This window comes from Candoia aspera, chromosome 3, assembly GCF_035149785.1.
Source record: "Candoia aspera isolate rCanAsp1 chromosome 3, rCanAsp1.hap2, whole genome shotgun sequence".
NCBI lineage: Eukaryota > Metazoa > Chordata > Lepidosauria > Squamata > Boidae > Candoia > Candoia aspera.
Genome location: NC_086155.1, coordinates 116137423 through 116154127, shown reverse-complemented (window position 1 = coordinate 116154127; position 16705 = coordinate 116137423). Strand labels below are relative to the sequence as shown.

Below are 16705 nucleotides of genomic sequence, written 5' to 3'. Positions count from 1 at the left end.
AATCAATTGGACTTTGTCATTCTCCTAAGAAACATCTCACCAAATCTTTGCTAATATTTCAAAGAACTAAATTGTGAGAAAAATTAAACATTTAATTTATTTTGAACGTAAGCCAGGTGATTGATATTAGCACACATTGCAAATGTTTGTACTTTTAAAGAATTGGAAAGCTAAGTAACGTTTATTTTAAAATAATTTAAAATAATATTTAAAGTGAAAAGTCTTCCTGGAGCAATGGCAAATTCCCCTCAGTTCGAGATTTTCAAACCAGGGCTAAATGGTCATTTGTTTAGTGGTTTTGTACATTGAGTAGGGAATTGGTCAAGATGATCTATAAAGTCCCATCCAACTGATACTTTCATGTTTTATAATCATATACTTTATAATCATATGAGATCTATTTTAGCATCAAATTACTTCTTTGTGCCTGAAAAAGACTGTTGTAGATTACCAAATTGATACTGTATAGAAAATTGAGGAGTTCCTTAGTGTAATATAATCTATGTTACATTATTTAGCATAGGAACATACAAATAATGTATGTATGGTATGGAAAGGAAATAGCTATTCTAATTTTTTCTATTACATTTTCTTGTTTTCCAAACCAATTGTGGGGCAGTGGGGGAGAATAGCATTGCAGAAGTATTACTACCTGCATCTTATTCCATAATAATGCTGATGCTCATTAGGTTCATTTCCAACTTATGTCCTCTTCCCATTAATAACTCTTTGTAATAATGTGTGTGTATAAGACTGTCATCAGAGCAGCAGGTACACTATTCCCATATTTACATGTATTTATGTTCTTTCCCTTTAGATTAAAATATGTAACAATCTCGTTACGGTAATTGAGAAAGGTAAGAGTTTGCTCACATGGCATCATTCTCAATTTACTAACTAGATTCCTTCTGTTGCTTGCATGAAGCTGAAATGGCTCTCATTTAATTTGGGTTGGTCTCTTCCTTTTTCACTGGGTTTGCACTGAGAACAAACAGCCCTTGTTATGTCCAGTTCACTAAGGAGCACTAGGAAGAATATTATTGCTAGCTCTCTGGCCCTGCATGTCTAAGCTTTGCTAGAAAATTCTTTCTTTCTTTCTTTCTTTCTTTCTTTCTTTCTTTCTTTCTTTCTTTCTTTCTCTTTCTTTCTTTCTTTCCTTTTCTTTTCTTTTCTTTTTCTCTTGCGCCTGTTTGCTTCAGGCAGAATTTGACACCAACACCTGCCATGGTGGAAAATGTCTTTGTTGCTTTGCACTTTTGTTTGAATTGCTGCAGGGGAGCCAATGGGAGTTAAAACCATTTACTTTTTTGTTGCCTAAGCACCATGGAATAGGATCTTGAGATGGTGCCGATAAGGAGTGGCACGTGCTGTGCTGGCCCTTTGAGTTAGCTCAGCTTAATAAGGGGCTCTTTTTCTGGGAAGGGCAGATTGCTGAGCTTGGGCCTATGAATGGAACAGCTGGGGGAAGAAAAAGGAAACAAAAGAGGGAAAGCATAGGCTGCCCTGAACCTGGCAATTGGGGGTGCAGTTTTGGAGCCAGAGAGCAAGCTGGCCACACGCCAGGTGTGACCTTTGCAGTCTGCTTGGTTCTGCTTGTTTGGGCAATTTCCAGTGCAATCCTGAAAAGGAAGAAGGAAGCTGCCGGGCAGCAGAGCATTGCTGGATGGATGCACTCACTGAGTTGCCGGGACACTGATTTAACTCTTATAAAACCAGCCTGCAGATAAATAGAACTGAGGAGTTTTCAAGAACAACTTGCCTAAATGGCCAACTCTTCAGGTTGGTCAATGAGTCTGCATTACATCCCTGCATCAACTGAAAAATAGCCTTCTATATCAGAGATAATCATTTAGTAAACTTCTATGATGAACTGTTCTTAAGGAAAGGAAACCATTTATGGATCAAAGAGTAACATGTTCATTAGTTATAAATGTTTCAACAGTTTAACTTTGCTCTTATTACTTGAAAATAATTTCATTTAAATCAGACAGTTGCCTAGTGTTTGTTTGGAGACTGAGTGTGCCTTTTATTATTCAAATACGAATCATGTTGAGAAACACCTTCCAGCCAAATAAGTTTTTTTTTAATGCTTTACATAGTTTGGGTACAGGCAAAAATGTATCCTATCTGCCTTTCACTGTAACAGCCTCTCACTGTAACTTTTGAATTAGTAAGCATCTATTTTATGTGAACAGTTTTTGCACTGTTCCTTTTCTATATAGTGAGATAAGAATATGAATAAGATTCCATTCTCAATGATGAGGAGAAAAATTTAAGCAGCTGAACCTTGTGCCATGTGGCTTATAGGTGAAATATTTATATAGCAGAATTGTATCTTTTGCATTTATTTCTTCATTCTGCAGCTGTTTTCTACCTATCAATCAGGCCTATTTAGGGATGGGAAAACACATTTGCATTTTCCAAACCAGAATGCAGTAACATTTCAGTATAGACACTTTTCAAAACCAAAAATGTGTGCAAAGTGCTTATATCAGTGAAAACAATACAAGAGTGCATTATGAAAGGAAAGTATTATGCACAAATATGTTCGTTAGGAAAAATATGATTGTACTGTATGTAGGTGTGTATGAGAACCCTTACATACAAACTTTTAAAAAGAAAAGTTGAACATGAGACTCTATGAAGTTAAGTTTGAAAAAATTAAGAAACTAAGCAAAATCAAACTCAACAGATTCATCTACCCTTCCCTATTAACTTGGCACCAGAAAACATTGATTGATTAAACTTATGCTTTTGAAATACTAATCAAATGTTCTGCAGATGCATGGAATGTCCCATTTGTGATTGTCCGTATTTGTCCTGCACTATTTTCCTTATTTGTTGAACTGTTCTTGTCAGAGTTTTGAATGAGCTTTGCTTGAGTTTCCTTACTTGGAGCGGGGAAAAGTATTGTTTTAACTCTCTACCACTCAGCCTAAATTTCCTAGATTAAATTGAAGTTACCCTTCTAATTCTATCAAATATCTAAATTTTCAGACAGAAAAAAGTATTGCATGTTAAATTACTTAAATTAGTACATCTGCTCATTAAAGAAGTTTCAGAATGAAAAATTAAAGGAAATTGCAGCAGAGTGCTAGCGTTAAATTGTGCTTCAAATATCATCTTTGCATTCACAGATTTTTATTTTACACCTACACAGAACTTAGTCCAAAAGAGATTTTCTGGTGGAAAAAGCCCACTTCTTTCATCAGCAAATATGCACATAGCATAATCCCCCATTCCATTTACTTTCAGTCACTGGAATACAGATACTGTAACTGTAGAGAATCTGATGAAGAAAGTAGAGTAATTTGGAGATGACTCCTCAAAGGAGCAGAATCAAAGATTAAGTAGTCTGTTTTAGTATTTCTTCACAGTCTCTGTTCCTCACACAAGTGCATAAAGAGCAGTAATAACAAAAATGCCTGCCTGCCTACCTAAAAGCCATATCTGAAATAATTGAAATATACAAATTGCAAACAGATTGTCAGAATGCCATAAACAATGTCAAAACTACAGTTGAAAGCCAATGTGTTGTACTGCTTAAGATACTGGAGAGCATCTGATGAAGTGTGGGGTTCAACCCCACACTCAGCCTAACTAGATGATTTGGTGAATAATTTACTCTCTGCTTGCTGTTGTGGGCATACAATTATGGAAAATCCTAAACATCCTAAATGTTTTTAGCTGCTAAGCCAGAGTAACATTGCCACACACCTGACATAGCTTTGACATAAAACTGAACACCTGCATCATGGCCCAACATGGTGAATAATAATAGGCTCATTCAGAAACAACCATCACTTTCATCAAAAAATTTATATCCAAGCAAAGCACCATACATAGCAAAGTATGGCAGATGCACTTGTAGTACTGAATTCATTGGGTCTGTGATTCATGGGGCTAATCTAGTGCTGGGGAACTCCAGGACTAAAGTTCTTGGAGGATTTTAACATCCATGTTGAAGATGCTTTACTGGGGTGACCCAAAATTTAATGTTTTTGTACCTGAGAACTCTGGGTTAATTTGTTCAGTGATCCATTTGTATTATCACAGCTGCCAAACAGTAGACTAACCTGCTCACTTCTCTGCAAAATAGAGTTGGCAACCCTAAATAAGGCCAACAGCCTACTGATACACAAAGGTTGGAGCAGTTTTGCCTCCCTTACCACATTGATATAGGCCTGAATTTGGGCTCATACATGAGCTTGGTCAGATTTACTTTTCAGCTTCTTCCAGGTGTTATTTCTGCCTCTTCCTCTTGTAGAACTTCTTGGTAAACCAAGACTGCAGGACTGCAAGGCTACTCAGGAGCAATCTAGTCAAGAGTTCAAGTAGCCTCCTGTTGCCAGTGGTTAGCAAGACAATCAACAGAACAGCCAACCAAGTTGCTGGAAAGTTCCCCAAGCACCATTGGGATCTCTGAGACACCTGGAGTGGGCAATCCAAATTAGTCCATTCACCTTGTAGAGTTCCCTGGTGGCAATCAGTTTCATCTGGATCAGGAAATTATCTGAATATGGCTAAGGCTGGATGTTTTGCCCTCCATATCCAGATCATCACATATTATATCATTTAACTACCTACTGAAGACCCATCTTTTCAGTCAGGTTTACCTTGTATGAATTGTAAAAAAAGTTTTTAATTTTTTTTCTCTCCCATCCATTTTTAATGGGTATGTTCTTATATTAAGCATTTTAACATTGCAATTGTGATTGTACATTACTTTGAGGTACTTTATGGGAAACGGTGTATAAACATTTTTAATACATAAATGAGTCAGCAGCTAAAAACCTGTAGCTTCCTAAAGGCCATGAGATGGAGATTTAAAAGGATACTTAAAAATATTTTGAGAAGGCCATGAGATTACCAAAAATAACTTTATATGTGCCAAAATTGCTGCAAGGTAAACTTAAGCAGATATAATAACCAGAAAAAGGGTGACAAAAAAGTGAAATATGTCTACAAAGAATAGTAAATGAATTGAATAAACATTTTTGATAAAATGGGAGCAAGATTTCCATTTTAACATTTAACTAAAAGTTGCAATCTGGGTGGAAAAATGCACGTCCAATATTCTTCACTAAGGTCAGATGACACTAACTCCTGATCCTGGGACAGAAGCCTTGTTGTTTCTATCTCCAAATGCTTTGGTTTGCTTTTAATAAGTATTTCCCTCACAAGGGTAGATAGAGATACCAGAAATACCTCTCTCTGGACAGGACACTGTTGAAAAGTACACCTGAAAGCAGTAGAAGTGTGGTTTGTCCAGCTGGAATTTCATTGTCAACTTCGGTATCAGTAGTAGCATGGGGAGCTCATACAACAGCTGAGTCAAACTTGCCCAATTCACAAACAGTTGTTTTGATGCCCACCTTATTCACACTTTCCAAGTTTACTCCCCCAGTATTTTATTTATAGAGCTACAGACTCAGTGTTCACTTCGGGGGGTGGGGGGGTGATATTCACATCGACGGAATATGTGAAATGAATGTTGTGTGACTCAAGCGTTAGGCTTTGCCTCTCATTTATCTCTTTTCTTAAGAAAACACATTGCACCAGCTTGTTCTATAGCTGGCTTATTCTATGGTTTTTGCAAGAACATTGGAAGGATGTTATTGTCTGCCAAACATTTGTACTAATATTATATAAAACTATCTCATGCTAACAGAGTTCATGTTAGGCAACATTGAACAGCACATGCTGAGTCCTGATATTTTCCTTTCATCAAACTCTTACTCAAAAAAACCAACATTTTTTCCAGTCTCAGCAACCATACTTCAGAGTGGCAGGGTAGTAAAGGAGAATATGCTCAGAAAATTAACTTGGGATACAGATAAGAACCCACAGAAATAAACATTTCTTCAGATACTGCAGTCCCAAGCTGTGAAAGAAGTTATGAGTTAATGTCAGTACCTTTAAATGGGACTGGAAAGAAGCTGGGAGCCGGTAAAGATCATGGATCATGTCTGGCAGAGGGTCTGGATATCTGAGAGACCCCTTATCTCCAATTATTTCTGCCCGCCCAGTACATTCCAGCAGAGTGGGTGCACTCCAGGCACCCTCCATTAAACATTGCTATCTTGTGGGACCTAGGAAGCGGGCCTTCTCTGTTGCGGCCCCCACCCTCTGGAACAGCATCCCCAAGGGATAAGGATGGCACCCTCTCTCCTGGGGTTCCAGAAAGCTTTGAAAACCTGGCTTTGGTCCCAGGCCTGGGGTAGATATTTATTGTTTGTTCAGTGGCTCCTGTTTTGTGGATTTTGTTGTCTATTAATTATTTTAGTCTGGGCTGTCTGTTTGATTCAATGTTTTTAGCCATTTTTATGTTTTCTCTAGGTTTCTACACCTCCCAGAGTCCACTGGAGTTGGGTTGCCAATAAATTTAGATGATGATGATGATGAAGAAAAACTGGCATCATATTATCATAACGTCACATAAATATCATATCATTATTCATCATATTATCATAACCGCTCAGAGTCCCTCTTTGGGGGGAGATGGGCAGTAGCACAAATTTGAGAAATAAATAAATAAATAAATAATGGCCAGTTCCAGACAGTACTTTTGCTGTCATATTTTGTACTATGTATAGTTCAGGACCATCTTTGAGGGCAAACCCATCTGTGCAGTACTTCGTATACCAATCTATCCTAATAAGGACATAACTGACAGAGCAGCCTGAGCTGGTAAAAGGCGCTCAGTGCCATGGAGGACGCTTGTGTTTCCAATGCAAAAAATGGGTCTGTCACCAAGCTTTGAAGTTGTCCTTTTGGAGGGAAGTGCAACTTCTTCCAGATCAGTTGAATGCCACCTACACAAGTAACATGGACGTATATACAGTAATACTTTTTTAAAGTACCCATATATCCAGCTCTCTCTGGATGTGATAATAGTGGGAAAATACCATATATATTCACATATAAGCCCATCTGCTGATAAGCCGACCCTCAAATTTTTAATCAAAATACCATGAAAAATGTGCCACCCGTGGATAAGCCAACCCTTGAAATTTTCATATGATTTAATTTTTCACAATTGGCTTATCCATAAGTTAATTTTTCATGGTATTTTGGTTAAAAATGCGAGGGTCAGCTTATCCACAGATGGGCTTATATGTGAGTATATTCATATGTAGCTGGATGGCAACTCTGTTTAAGTGGTATCAAGTGTATTAAGTGGGAACAGTGGTATCAGAGGAACATCTGCAAGGCCACTTTGAAGACTGTTCTGCTCTAAGCTGGACTTTGTGCAGGCCATTTAGAGTTGACTGAGGCACAGTCTGGCTTGATTATCTGGGAACAGTTCAGGCCTGTTAGTCCCCAAGTGGGCACAGTCCTTAGGGCTATAATCTGTGGGAACTCTCCTCTGGGTCATCGAAGGACTCTCCTTTTGCCAGCGTCCTCCTCTCTTTTCAGCTCCTTTCTCTGGCCTAGCAGCCACCATCATTCTTAATGGGCTCTGCCTAACAAAGGTTGGGGAAATGACAAGACTGCACTCACCCTCCAGTCTTCTCTCCAAAGACAGCTCTTGCCTGAAACTCCTGAGGTGTTCAGTCTGCTGGATTCCTGATTACAGCTTCTCAACTTCCATCTCACTGACACATGCACACACACAAGACAATTCCAACAGCACTCTCCCTTCCACAGCTCACTACTTCGTTCTCCTGCTTGAAATATCTTCTGAGCCAGGAGATTCTTATTTCTTATGAACTTTTTTACTTCTGGTGGTCATTTTTTCCTTTTCTTTTTCCTCCCCAACCATCTCCTAGTTGCCACTGTAATGGCCTCATGAACAGACTCCCTTTTCTGATCAGCTCTCCTCCTCTGCTAGGTTTCAGCGGTCCTTATTCATACTTCTTAGCAACACCTCCCACCTTTCTGAAAGGCTCTTGTCCACATGCCACAGGGCATGCCCTCTTGGTAGGAGATGATAACTGGTACTGTAGCTTTGCCCACGCTGCCCTCTCATATGTCCAATATTCTTTTGGGGGCACAGTGATGATTCTTTACTCTCTGCAGAAGTGTAGCTGACATCTTTAGTATTTCAGTTTTGGCAACCTTTTTGCTAAGAGTTTTGGTTCACTCTGATATATTTCCTAACAACTGTTCTCTCATTCCTTCCCTTTCTCTTTGTCTATGGAAGCAAGGGTAAATGCAATTAGCAAATGCAAGGGTAAATGCAAATAATAATAGCAATAACAACAACAACAGTAGGAGCAGAGCAGCAGCAGTGATCCAATCTGGGATCTCATGTGAGTTGTGCAAAATTTTCCTTGGGATATGCCCTGGAAAACATGTTATAAGTTAATCTACAATATAGACAGAAATTGTGTTAACTAGGGATACAGCTTGGGGAAAGGGAATTTCCAGTTGGAAAGCACCTCCTTATGGTTTTAAATGTCACAAGCTTTTGTAAGGATGAATAAAAAACACCTGCAAGGTTAAGAGCAAGACATTTGCACATTCTAAAAGCTTGAGGTCCTGATGATCTCTGCATAGTTTTGCCAAAACAAAAGAGCAGATGTTTGTTCATTTTTCCCACTATGTGGTAAATAGTTGTGACTGTTGACTGATTAGATGCCATCATTTTGGCAAACCCACTTTCCAAAAATATTTCTGTTATTTCAGTCCACATGCTCTCTCATAGTAAACTGAGCCAATGATAAAGCACACAGTAAATAGGGGCATCTGCACAGGTGGCTGAAAGAGTCAAGATGGTAGTGCGACCACTTAATTGAAGCCCTTCCCCTTTTAAACATGGATTGCAGATGTCACATACATATTAAGCATGGGTGGGTATTTGATCATATGGTGGCATCTGACATCTTCACTTTGGAATTCCTCCCCATCCACCCCTGCAGATGCCCCTAATGGTTAATACATGTTCAAACAATTGATTTGGTGGGACCATGAATTCCCTTTGTCATTCCATCAAGATGAAACATTATACATGAATGCAAACATTTTCAACATACATAATGCATATGCAACATGCATTCACCAGTGTATAATTAAAAAAAACAGAGGAACTAGCAGTGGTAGATTCTGTCAGCGTCCCAGGTAGACCAGACAGGAAACATGACAAGATGAGCTAATTCTACTTTATTGTAAGGCTACATTAACAGAATCTTGCAAGTCTAAAAGTACAGTTCTCCCTCTCTCTCTTTTTACAGCCTAGTTAAGTTAGGGCAGGTCCTTTCTAAGTTTCTTTCTCTGCCGTTATGCAGCTGCAGGCTCCTCCTCCTTTTATATGATCATTCCCTAGGCAGCATCTTTTCCCCTCAAGGTCATTCCCACATACCATTACAGATTCAAAAATGTCCATCTTTTTGTTCTGTTTATGGGAGTCATACAACTAACTATTCTCAGAGGAATTTATGTATGGCATTTGGCATATACACACACAAACACACATGCCAGTTGCAGGAGATAGATAACATTGTTTAAAAGTTCTTTACTAGGAGAGAGCTGATGAAATTGCATTTGCATTTACAGAAGTCTCATGGGATGGATCAAAGACACAGTAGCAACAACTGTGCTTGATTGCAACATGCATTTCTCTGTTCCTAAGAGCATTGATTATAATTATGCTAAGGAACTAACTAGAGGAGTTGCATACTCATTCTCTTATGTACATGTATATATACTCTTTAAATAAGTTCAACAGCTTTTGAATTAAGTAACTTTTTATCTTCAATCAAAGAAGAGATGTGGTATTAGCTGCAATTCTACATACAGATATAGACTCAGCCACTTTAAACAAACTGGAATGCATTTCTGAATAAATAAGACATAAGATTTATTGTCAAGTTGTAAATTATGATGTCTGCACGATAGGAGTAGCAATTTAAACAGAAACTGCTTTATCCCTTTCAGGGAATTAGAGCGTTATATAAAGCTCTGAAGTGAGCTGTCTGCAAGTAGGAGGAAACATCTTAAACAGAACATAGGGAACACTGTCCTCTCATAATATCCACATTCAGCCCCCTAATACAAGTTCATCCCAAGATTATGAACTCAGCCTTACATTGTCTGCTAGCACAAATTGTCTACATGATTGAAAGTTTATTTGACTTTAGGTAAATGTTCATGTAAACTCCTGCAGACTGCTTGGATCAGCAGTGCAGTGAAAATGAAAACCAAAAACTCTAGATGACATGAGAAGCATAGCTGTTGGAAGTGTAGCTTTTTTACATTTTCCTGGATTTTCACTTGCCAAAGTATCTGTTTAAAGAATGCAGCTTAGAATCTGGTATCAGTTTACTACTGCTCACCTGAATACAAACAGTTTATACCCTGACAGACACATAGACACACAAGTAAACTGATAACTTTGCTGGTGATGTTGTCTGTGTTATGTGAGTGTGAGCATGTTACTCTTCTAGGAATTGCATCATGTGGCAGCAGCTAGTTTCCTTTTTTCCTTAATGTTTGCATGTTTGTCTGGCATAACAGCCGATATCATTTGCTAAGCTATCTATAGACTGTTGCCAGTTGTATTTTTGATGCAATAAAATCATATGGTTGGTAAGCTGAGCCTACATAACAAAAATACAAAATGGATGGCATTGGTCCCTTTGGCTCACACCAAGAGTTAACTCAAAAGCTTCACTATGGGTTTATGAAACAGGACAAAGAAAAAAAATATTATTTTGCACGTTCCTGTCAATAGCTAAAGCCAAGGAACCTTGCTTTATTGAAAGATTTCTAAGTAACCTTTAAGATATAATAGCCCTTACAAAGTGATGTAAAATATAAACATTATATATTTTATTATAAAATAAATAAATACATTAGATCTGTATATGTTCTAACAACACAGCATAAAATTCATCAGTGCTTCTAAAGTAGAAAAATGGGATGAACTTTTTAAATAAATAAGTCTTGGGAGAGCACACTCTTTCTCCAAGAATCAGAGGAACTTGGCCAGCCATAGCATAGATATGGTATAGAAGACTGAAGTGGAAGTCTGCCTTACTCTAGAAGTTACAAACAATTGGAGGAATTTCACCTTTCGCCACACTTTAAGCACTCCATCGCACCAGCTATATATTTTACTAGAATCTGCAGCTGCCAGCAAGGAAGTCAAGGAGGAAGATTCTAGCCTTGAGTTAATGCAAAGTGCTTGTCAACATCTGATAGCTAGCATGTTAGTGAACCATAATGGTGAGAACATTCATACCCTTGTTCATCACAAATTCAATCATTTTACAATGTAATAACGATATACATTCAACTCTAATGTTCATCAAGTGGGACATGTTTATATATAATCTACCTATTGTTACCCAACTGAAACAACGATTTTTATATGTATGGATTCTTTTAAAAGATTTGGGGAAGCATGCAGTTCTGTCTGCAGTCTGAAATGATATAGTCCTAAGGGGATTGTGTGATTATTTCTGAATGCGGATTTCATCAGAGTGTAAGAAAAATAAAGAGTTTTATTATAAACCCTCCAAATACACACACATATTACACATCCCTCTTGTAACTGAGAATTTGTACATTTTTCAAAGATCAGCTCTGCATGGATTCATTCAGATACTCAGAATCACAAGCCACATTAGTTTTTCTAATCCACAGTTTAGTCTACAAAGGAGTAGGAGTAAAAGGAGAAATATATTACAGCCAAAGCAAGACAGACAGAATGTATAATACTACTAAGCAGCAGTAGTATTTGTACATCAGTACAGTAAGTCATTTGTTAGAGAATCTACCAGCATAATCAACCTGTACATATACAAACACATTAAAATCTAAAATGCTCCAAGACAGATAAGATAAAAATTAAATTCACAAAGGTGGCCTTGCTGTTACCTCTATGTGCTGTTGCACAGAATTTTGTGACACTATATGTAATGAAAAGATTTTTGTGTAACAGCAGTCGGAAACTCTAAAATTGCTCTGATCAACCTGGAAAATGCAATAGGGTGCTTACAATGTAGTCTCTGTAAAAGGTAAAGTAACATTTTCTATTATACCTAATCCATGAAGGTAAATAAATTTCTTGCAAGAGGCGCTTTGAAATCTGACCTAAATCTGACTGTCAGCAGAAGCACATCAAGCCTTATTTTTGTAAAGGCTCTGTAGAAGAGAAGAAAAATATCTGGCATGTTCTCCTTGGAGGTGTGCAAAATGCTCTGTAGCTTCCTCTGGTGGGGAGTCTAGTTCTTGATGTCCTCAGTTTGCGCCTTGGTGCCAGCTTGGCAGTCTACAAAGGAGGGCAACTGCTGTGCCAGCTTGGCAACAGGTTTAGTTATCATCTGGCCAGAGCAGTGCTTGTGCAGATTTGTCTTATGCCACTTCCTGGAAAGTCCTTTCCATCTGCTTGTAGAGGGAGAAGCTGGACACAAAGGGTGGTGTATGAAAACAAGCTGGCCAATTTCAATCTTCCGTGGCTTCTATTTTAGCCCTTGGAACTTCCATGCGGTGTAGAATCTTTCTTAACCAATGAATGTATAGTTGCCTATGTTGTTGGTTGTTGCTTTTTGTATGTTTTAATATGATGTTCTTTGCTTTTGTAGGCATTATTACTACAGTTTTGAGTGCTGATCTTACTGCACCTGTAAGGATAGAATAAACAGATTTCACCGATACTAGCATCTGTCAGAGAAAAAAAACAAGTTTCTGGGAAGTTGTACTGATTGGCCAGTACTCTCAGTAAATCTTCAAGTTAAACCTTTTGGAAGTTTGAAATAATTGAAGAAACCTACGTTCTCACCTGCTGTATCTCTCCAGCTGGTAATTTTTGGAGATTGCATAATGAAGGTTTTTTATTTTCTGTTTTGCTATGAAATAATTGTTCCTTAAATTTCAAACTTAAATTTTTCATATTTTCCTGTATTATTTCCTGGTGCTCACTTGATAATTTTCAGCTATGGAGGACTGAAATCCAGACTTTTTATTGCCAGTTTAAACTATGACAAAATACTTGCTTTCTAATTTTAGTTTACGAATTATGTTATCATCTAAAAGAGGATGCAGAACAATAACTGAAGCCCCCCCACAAGTCTTAAATGCAACATTAACAATTTCAGTGTAATTTAAAATTTACTGGAAGAAAACTTCTTTTTATTTCATTGGTGGAGACCCACATTTAGCCAAAATGAAGGAGTTTTGACTAATAATCTTTTTTATATTAAAGAAAATGCTTTATATTGGCAGTAAAGACCAAACCACTTAGCATATAGATGAAAAATGATTATGTTTTACAATATCTTTTCAAATATACCATCATTTTCTATTACTTATTTCCGAAGTTTATTGTTGTGCACATAACTGAAAATGCCTACTCATAATCAAGAGCACTTTTAAGTATGTATATAGTTAAATAAAATACAGTAGTAAAACCTAAATTTAAATTGCCTGGTAAAATACTATTTCATACGCAAGATATACAGTATGTAACTATGACATTTAAATCTTACAATGGGTAGTTAGGTGGCTTGTGCCAACTCAAGGTTCGTATTTCTGAATGTTCTGTGTGACAAAATGGCAAAGTTATTCCCTTAATCCATGTTGTTATGAATACTGTCTACTTTATCAGCGCAGAACAGCTACTTAGCTGATCACCTGGGAAAATACAGATCAATATAACGACTCGGTTCATACAGCACACTAACTTATGGTTTGCTTAGTCCATCTGCCTGGATTCATGCAATACACTGAATCATAAACTCATGACACTGTCTGGGTTTGCACAATACCCATTTCCTGGCAGTTTGTTTGAACCCAGTCAGAATTTACAAGGAAGGTAATTTCATATATGAAGCAGGACATATGCTTCAGGTTTACAAAGCCTTCTTTGTAAAGCGAAGCTTGGGATCTCGGTGCAAATTACCAAAGTCCTTGCACAGGTAGATGCTGTTAGTAATTGGACACAAAACGTGCCAATATGGGCCGCCTTTATTTTTCGGGGATGTTTGTGGAATATACTTGCATAAGCAGAAAAAGTAAAGTCTCCAAGTTGAGTTTGATTTCTGATGACTTAATTGATACCTCTATGCAGAGGTCTTTTTGTTTGTTTGTTCATTTACATCAGTAAAGAGGGGCTGGCCATTGCCTTCTGCCAGGATGTTTTTTTTTTTACTTCTCAGGATAGCCTACAAACCCAGGATTTCCTGATGGTTTCCTATTCAAATAGCAATCAGTCCCAACCTTGCATAGCTACAATGCCCAGATAAAGGTAGCCAAGTTTTGTTACCTGCTTGGACAAGTACACAAACACAAGTGGCTAGAGAAAAAAAAATCTCTGCTATTGGTCTCACCTATGAGGATCCAATTTTCTAAACATTACTGCAGTAGCATGAGCAGGGTCCCCATAACTGCAATAAGAGTTTTTAAGATACTCCCTGTTTTCAGGCATTTTATCAGTTTGTTATTTGTTTGCTACAGGTTACCTGTTGAGGGGCTGCACACCATTTGCACCAAATTGTTGTTATTATTCCAAATTAGTTTTTTTTAATGCAGTGGCCTTGCCTCATTCATGCAGTTTAATAGGGAGTCCAGATGAAATCACCATTTATAATTATCCTATGCTTGTCTATTGCCTTTTTTCTTTCCAGGAAAAATAATAAGAAAAAGATGGAAAACACAATTCTTTTTGATTGCTAACATCAGGAAATATCTGCCTGAAAGCCCTAATACTTTAATTTTGAGAACTCTGTGTTGTCTGTTTATTTATTTTAAAGATACAGGATTAGATCTAGATTATGTCATGAGTATAGACTTGGTTTGTATTTGCTGCTGTCATTTTGCTGACTGAATAACTTCTGACAGTAGAATGGATTCTTCCTCCTTTTTCTGCCCTCCAAGTGGATTCTCCCTGCTCCTTACTTTAAATGGGTTTCAGAGCAGATTTAAGGAGAACACCACAGAGGAGAAGGAACATGAGTCACCCAAATTCCCATTAATTTCTATGGATCTATAATAAAGTCATGATCCAGCATGTAATTTTTTATCTAAATAATTGGTAACAAACAAAAATGCTTGCAGATGAAGCAACAATATTTAGGAACAATGTTGGTGGGAATAGGGTGCATTAATGCAGCCCTTTTCCTGGCATAGAACTGGATATGGCAAACCTAATTTATACTACTAAGCCGTATTCATCAGAGAGGCTTGAACTGGGCCCCTTGTCATGAATATTTAGCTAACATAGTCAATGGTTGATCCACAAAAGATTATATATGCATCCTTGCACTTTATAATTATGCATTACTTCTTTGAAATATATTAACACGTTATGAAAGTTGTTTGGCATGTAAGAAAAGAGGTAGAATTGAGAATGTCTATACATATATTTTCATCTAAATGGAATCAAGCTGCAACAAACTACTAATAGCAGTTTAGGGTTTAAGTGGCTAGAGTTGGTACAAAACTCACATCCTTCCAGCAAATTGTAGGCATCTTAATGATATTTGGTACCCTCTAAATCTTCTGATATGCTCATTGCAGCTTACTGACTGTAATTACATAAGGAGATAAAAAGCCATGTGTGAGACCAAGGATTCAGGGATAAAATTATTTGAAGGCAATTGAATATGTTTAATTATTAATAAAGTCGATCGTTACCAAACAAAATAGCCTAGAATTAATTTGTCTTCCTAAAAGAATCTTCCCTTTGATGTAGTTAATAAGTAAAATAATGTGATAAATTAGAATTACAGATAGATAGGATTATTGTTTTCCAAAACACAGTGTAGTAGTATTAGTTACATGTACTTACTGGACCAGAATGACATTAGCAGGACTGTAACCACAGACATCCACAGAGCAGCGAGGGGGGGAGGGGGGAACAAAGCATAACAACTGCATTATCTTATGATGTAAATGATTTAACTTACTTACTTGTACTTAATTCTAAGTTGTTTGTGCAATGACATCATGATACATGTGTCACCACATACTGATGTCATTGCAGCTTGTAAGGGATGTAACTGATTTATTGTAGACCTTTATTTTATTCAAAGTACTTACCTTTTTTCCAAGTAATAAACAACCATTTGCAAATGTGCAATAATAATAATAATGTATTAAACTTGTATGCCATCTGACTCTCAACGAATCTGGGTGGCTCACAATAATCAAGCAGAGACATTACAATAAAATCCTAAAAAATGAAAGAATATACTTAAGAAAAAAACAGACATGTGTAAGAGTGATATTAAGCTGAACTAATTTGCATACTAAGCTCACCTGCCCTATTAAAGCAGGAAAATGTACCCAAAGCACTAGCCAGTTTGGTATAGTGGAGAGAGCCAGTTTGGTCTAGTGGTTAAGGTGCTGGGCTAGAAACCAGGAGTCTGTGAGTTCTAGTCCCTCCTGAGGCATGAAAGCCGGCTGGGTGACCTTGGGCCAGTCGCTTTCTCTCAGCCCAGCTCGGTGCAATGTAGACTAGCTTCCTCGTGGTGCACCCCGGGCAAAGTGACTTGTCATGGCTAAATAGTCTACACATCTGGCTGCTGGACCTCACAAGGATTTCCCAGCAAGAAAAAGCAGCAGGAACAGCGAACTGCTATGCCATACGATTAAAAAAAAAAAACTGACTGATGACACTTGTAAGTGAAGTTCTGTTGAGTGGAAGCACTCAGAAGTTTAAGGAACGTCATTTGGACCAGGTTAATAGAACTGAAAAGAAGCAGACTGACCTCTGTATAAAATGATCCAGACTCACTGTTTTTTTTCCACATTAAGCCCA

At 37.6% G+C, this 16705-nt stretch overlaps 1 protein-coding gene across 1 annotated transcript in view; it reads left to right on the top strand.

The window, feature by feature from the left end:
* RALGAPA2 (Ral GTPase activating protein catalytic subunit alpha 2) overlaps positions 1-13367 on the top strand; it is a 209898-nt gene extending 196531 nt beyond the window's left edge. The window contains exon 40 of the mRNA XM_063298698.1: positions 12531-13367. Within this exon, the coding sequence (XP_063154768.1) occupies positions 12531-12586 (56 nt within the window). The 3' untranslated portion in view covers positions 12587-13367. The remainder of the gene's footprint in view (positions 1-12530) is intronic.
* The last annotated feature ends 3338 nt before the right edge of the window (positions 13368-16705 follow it).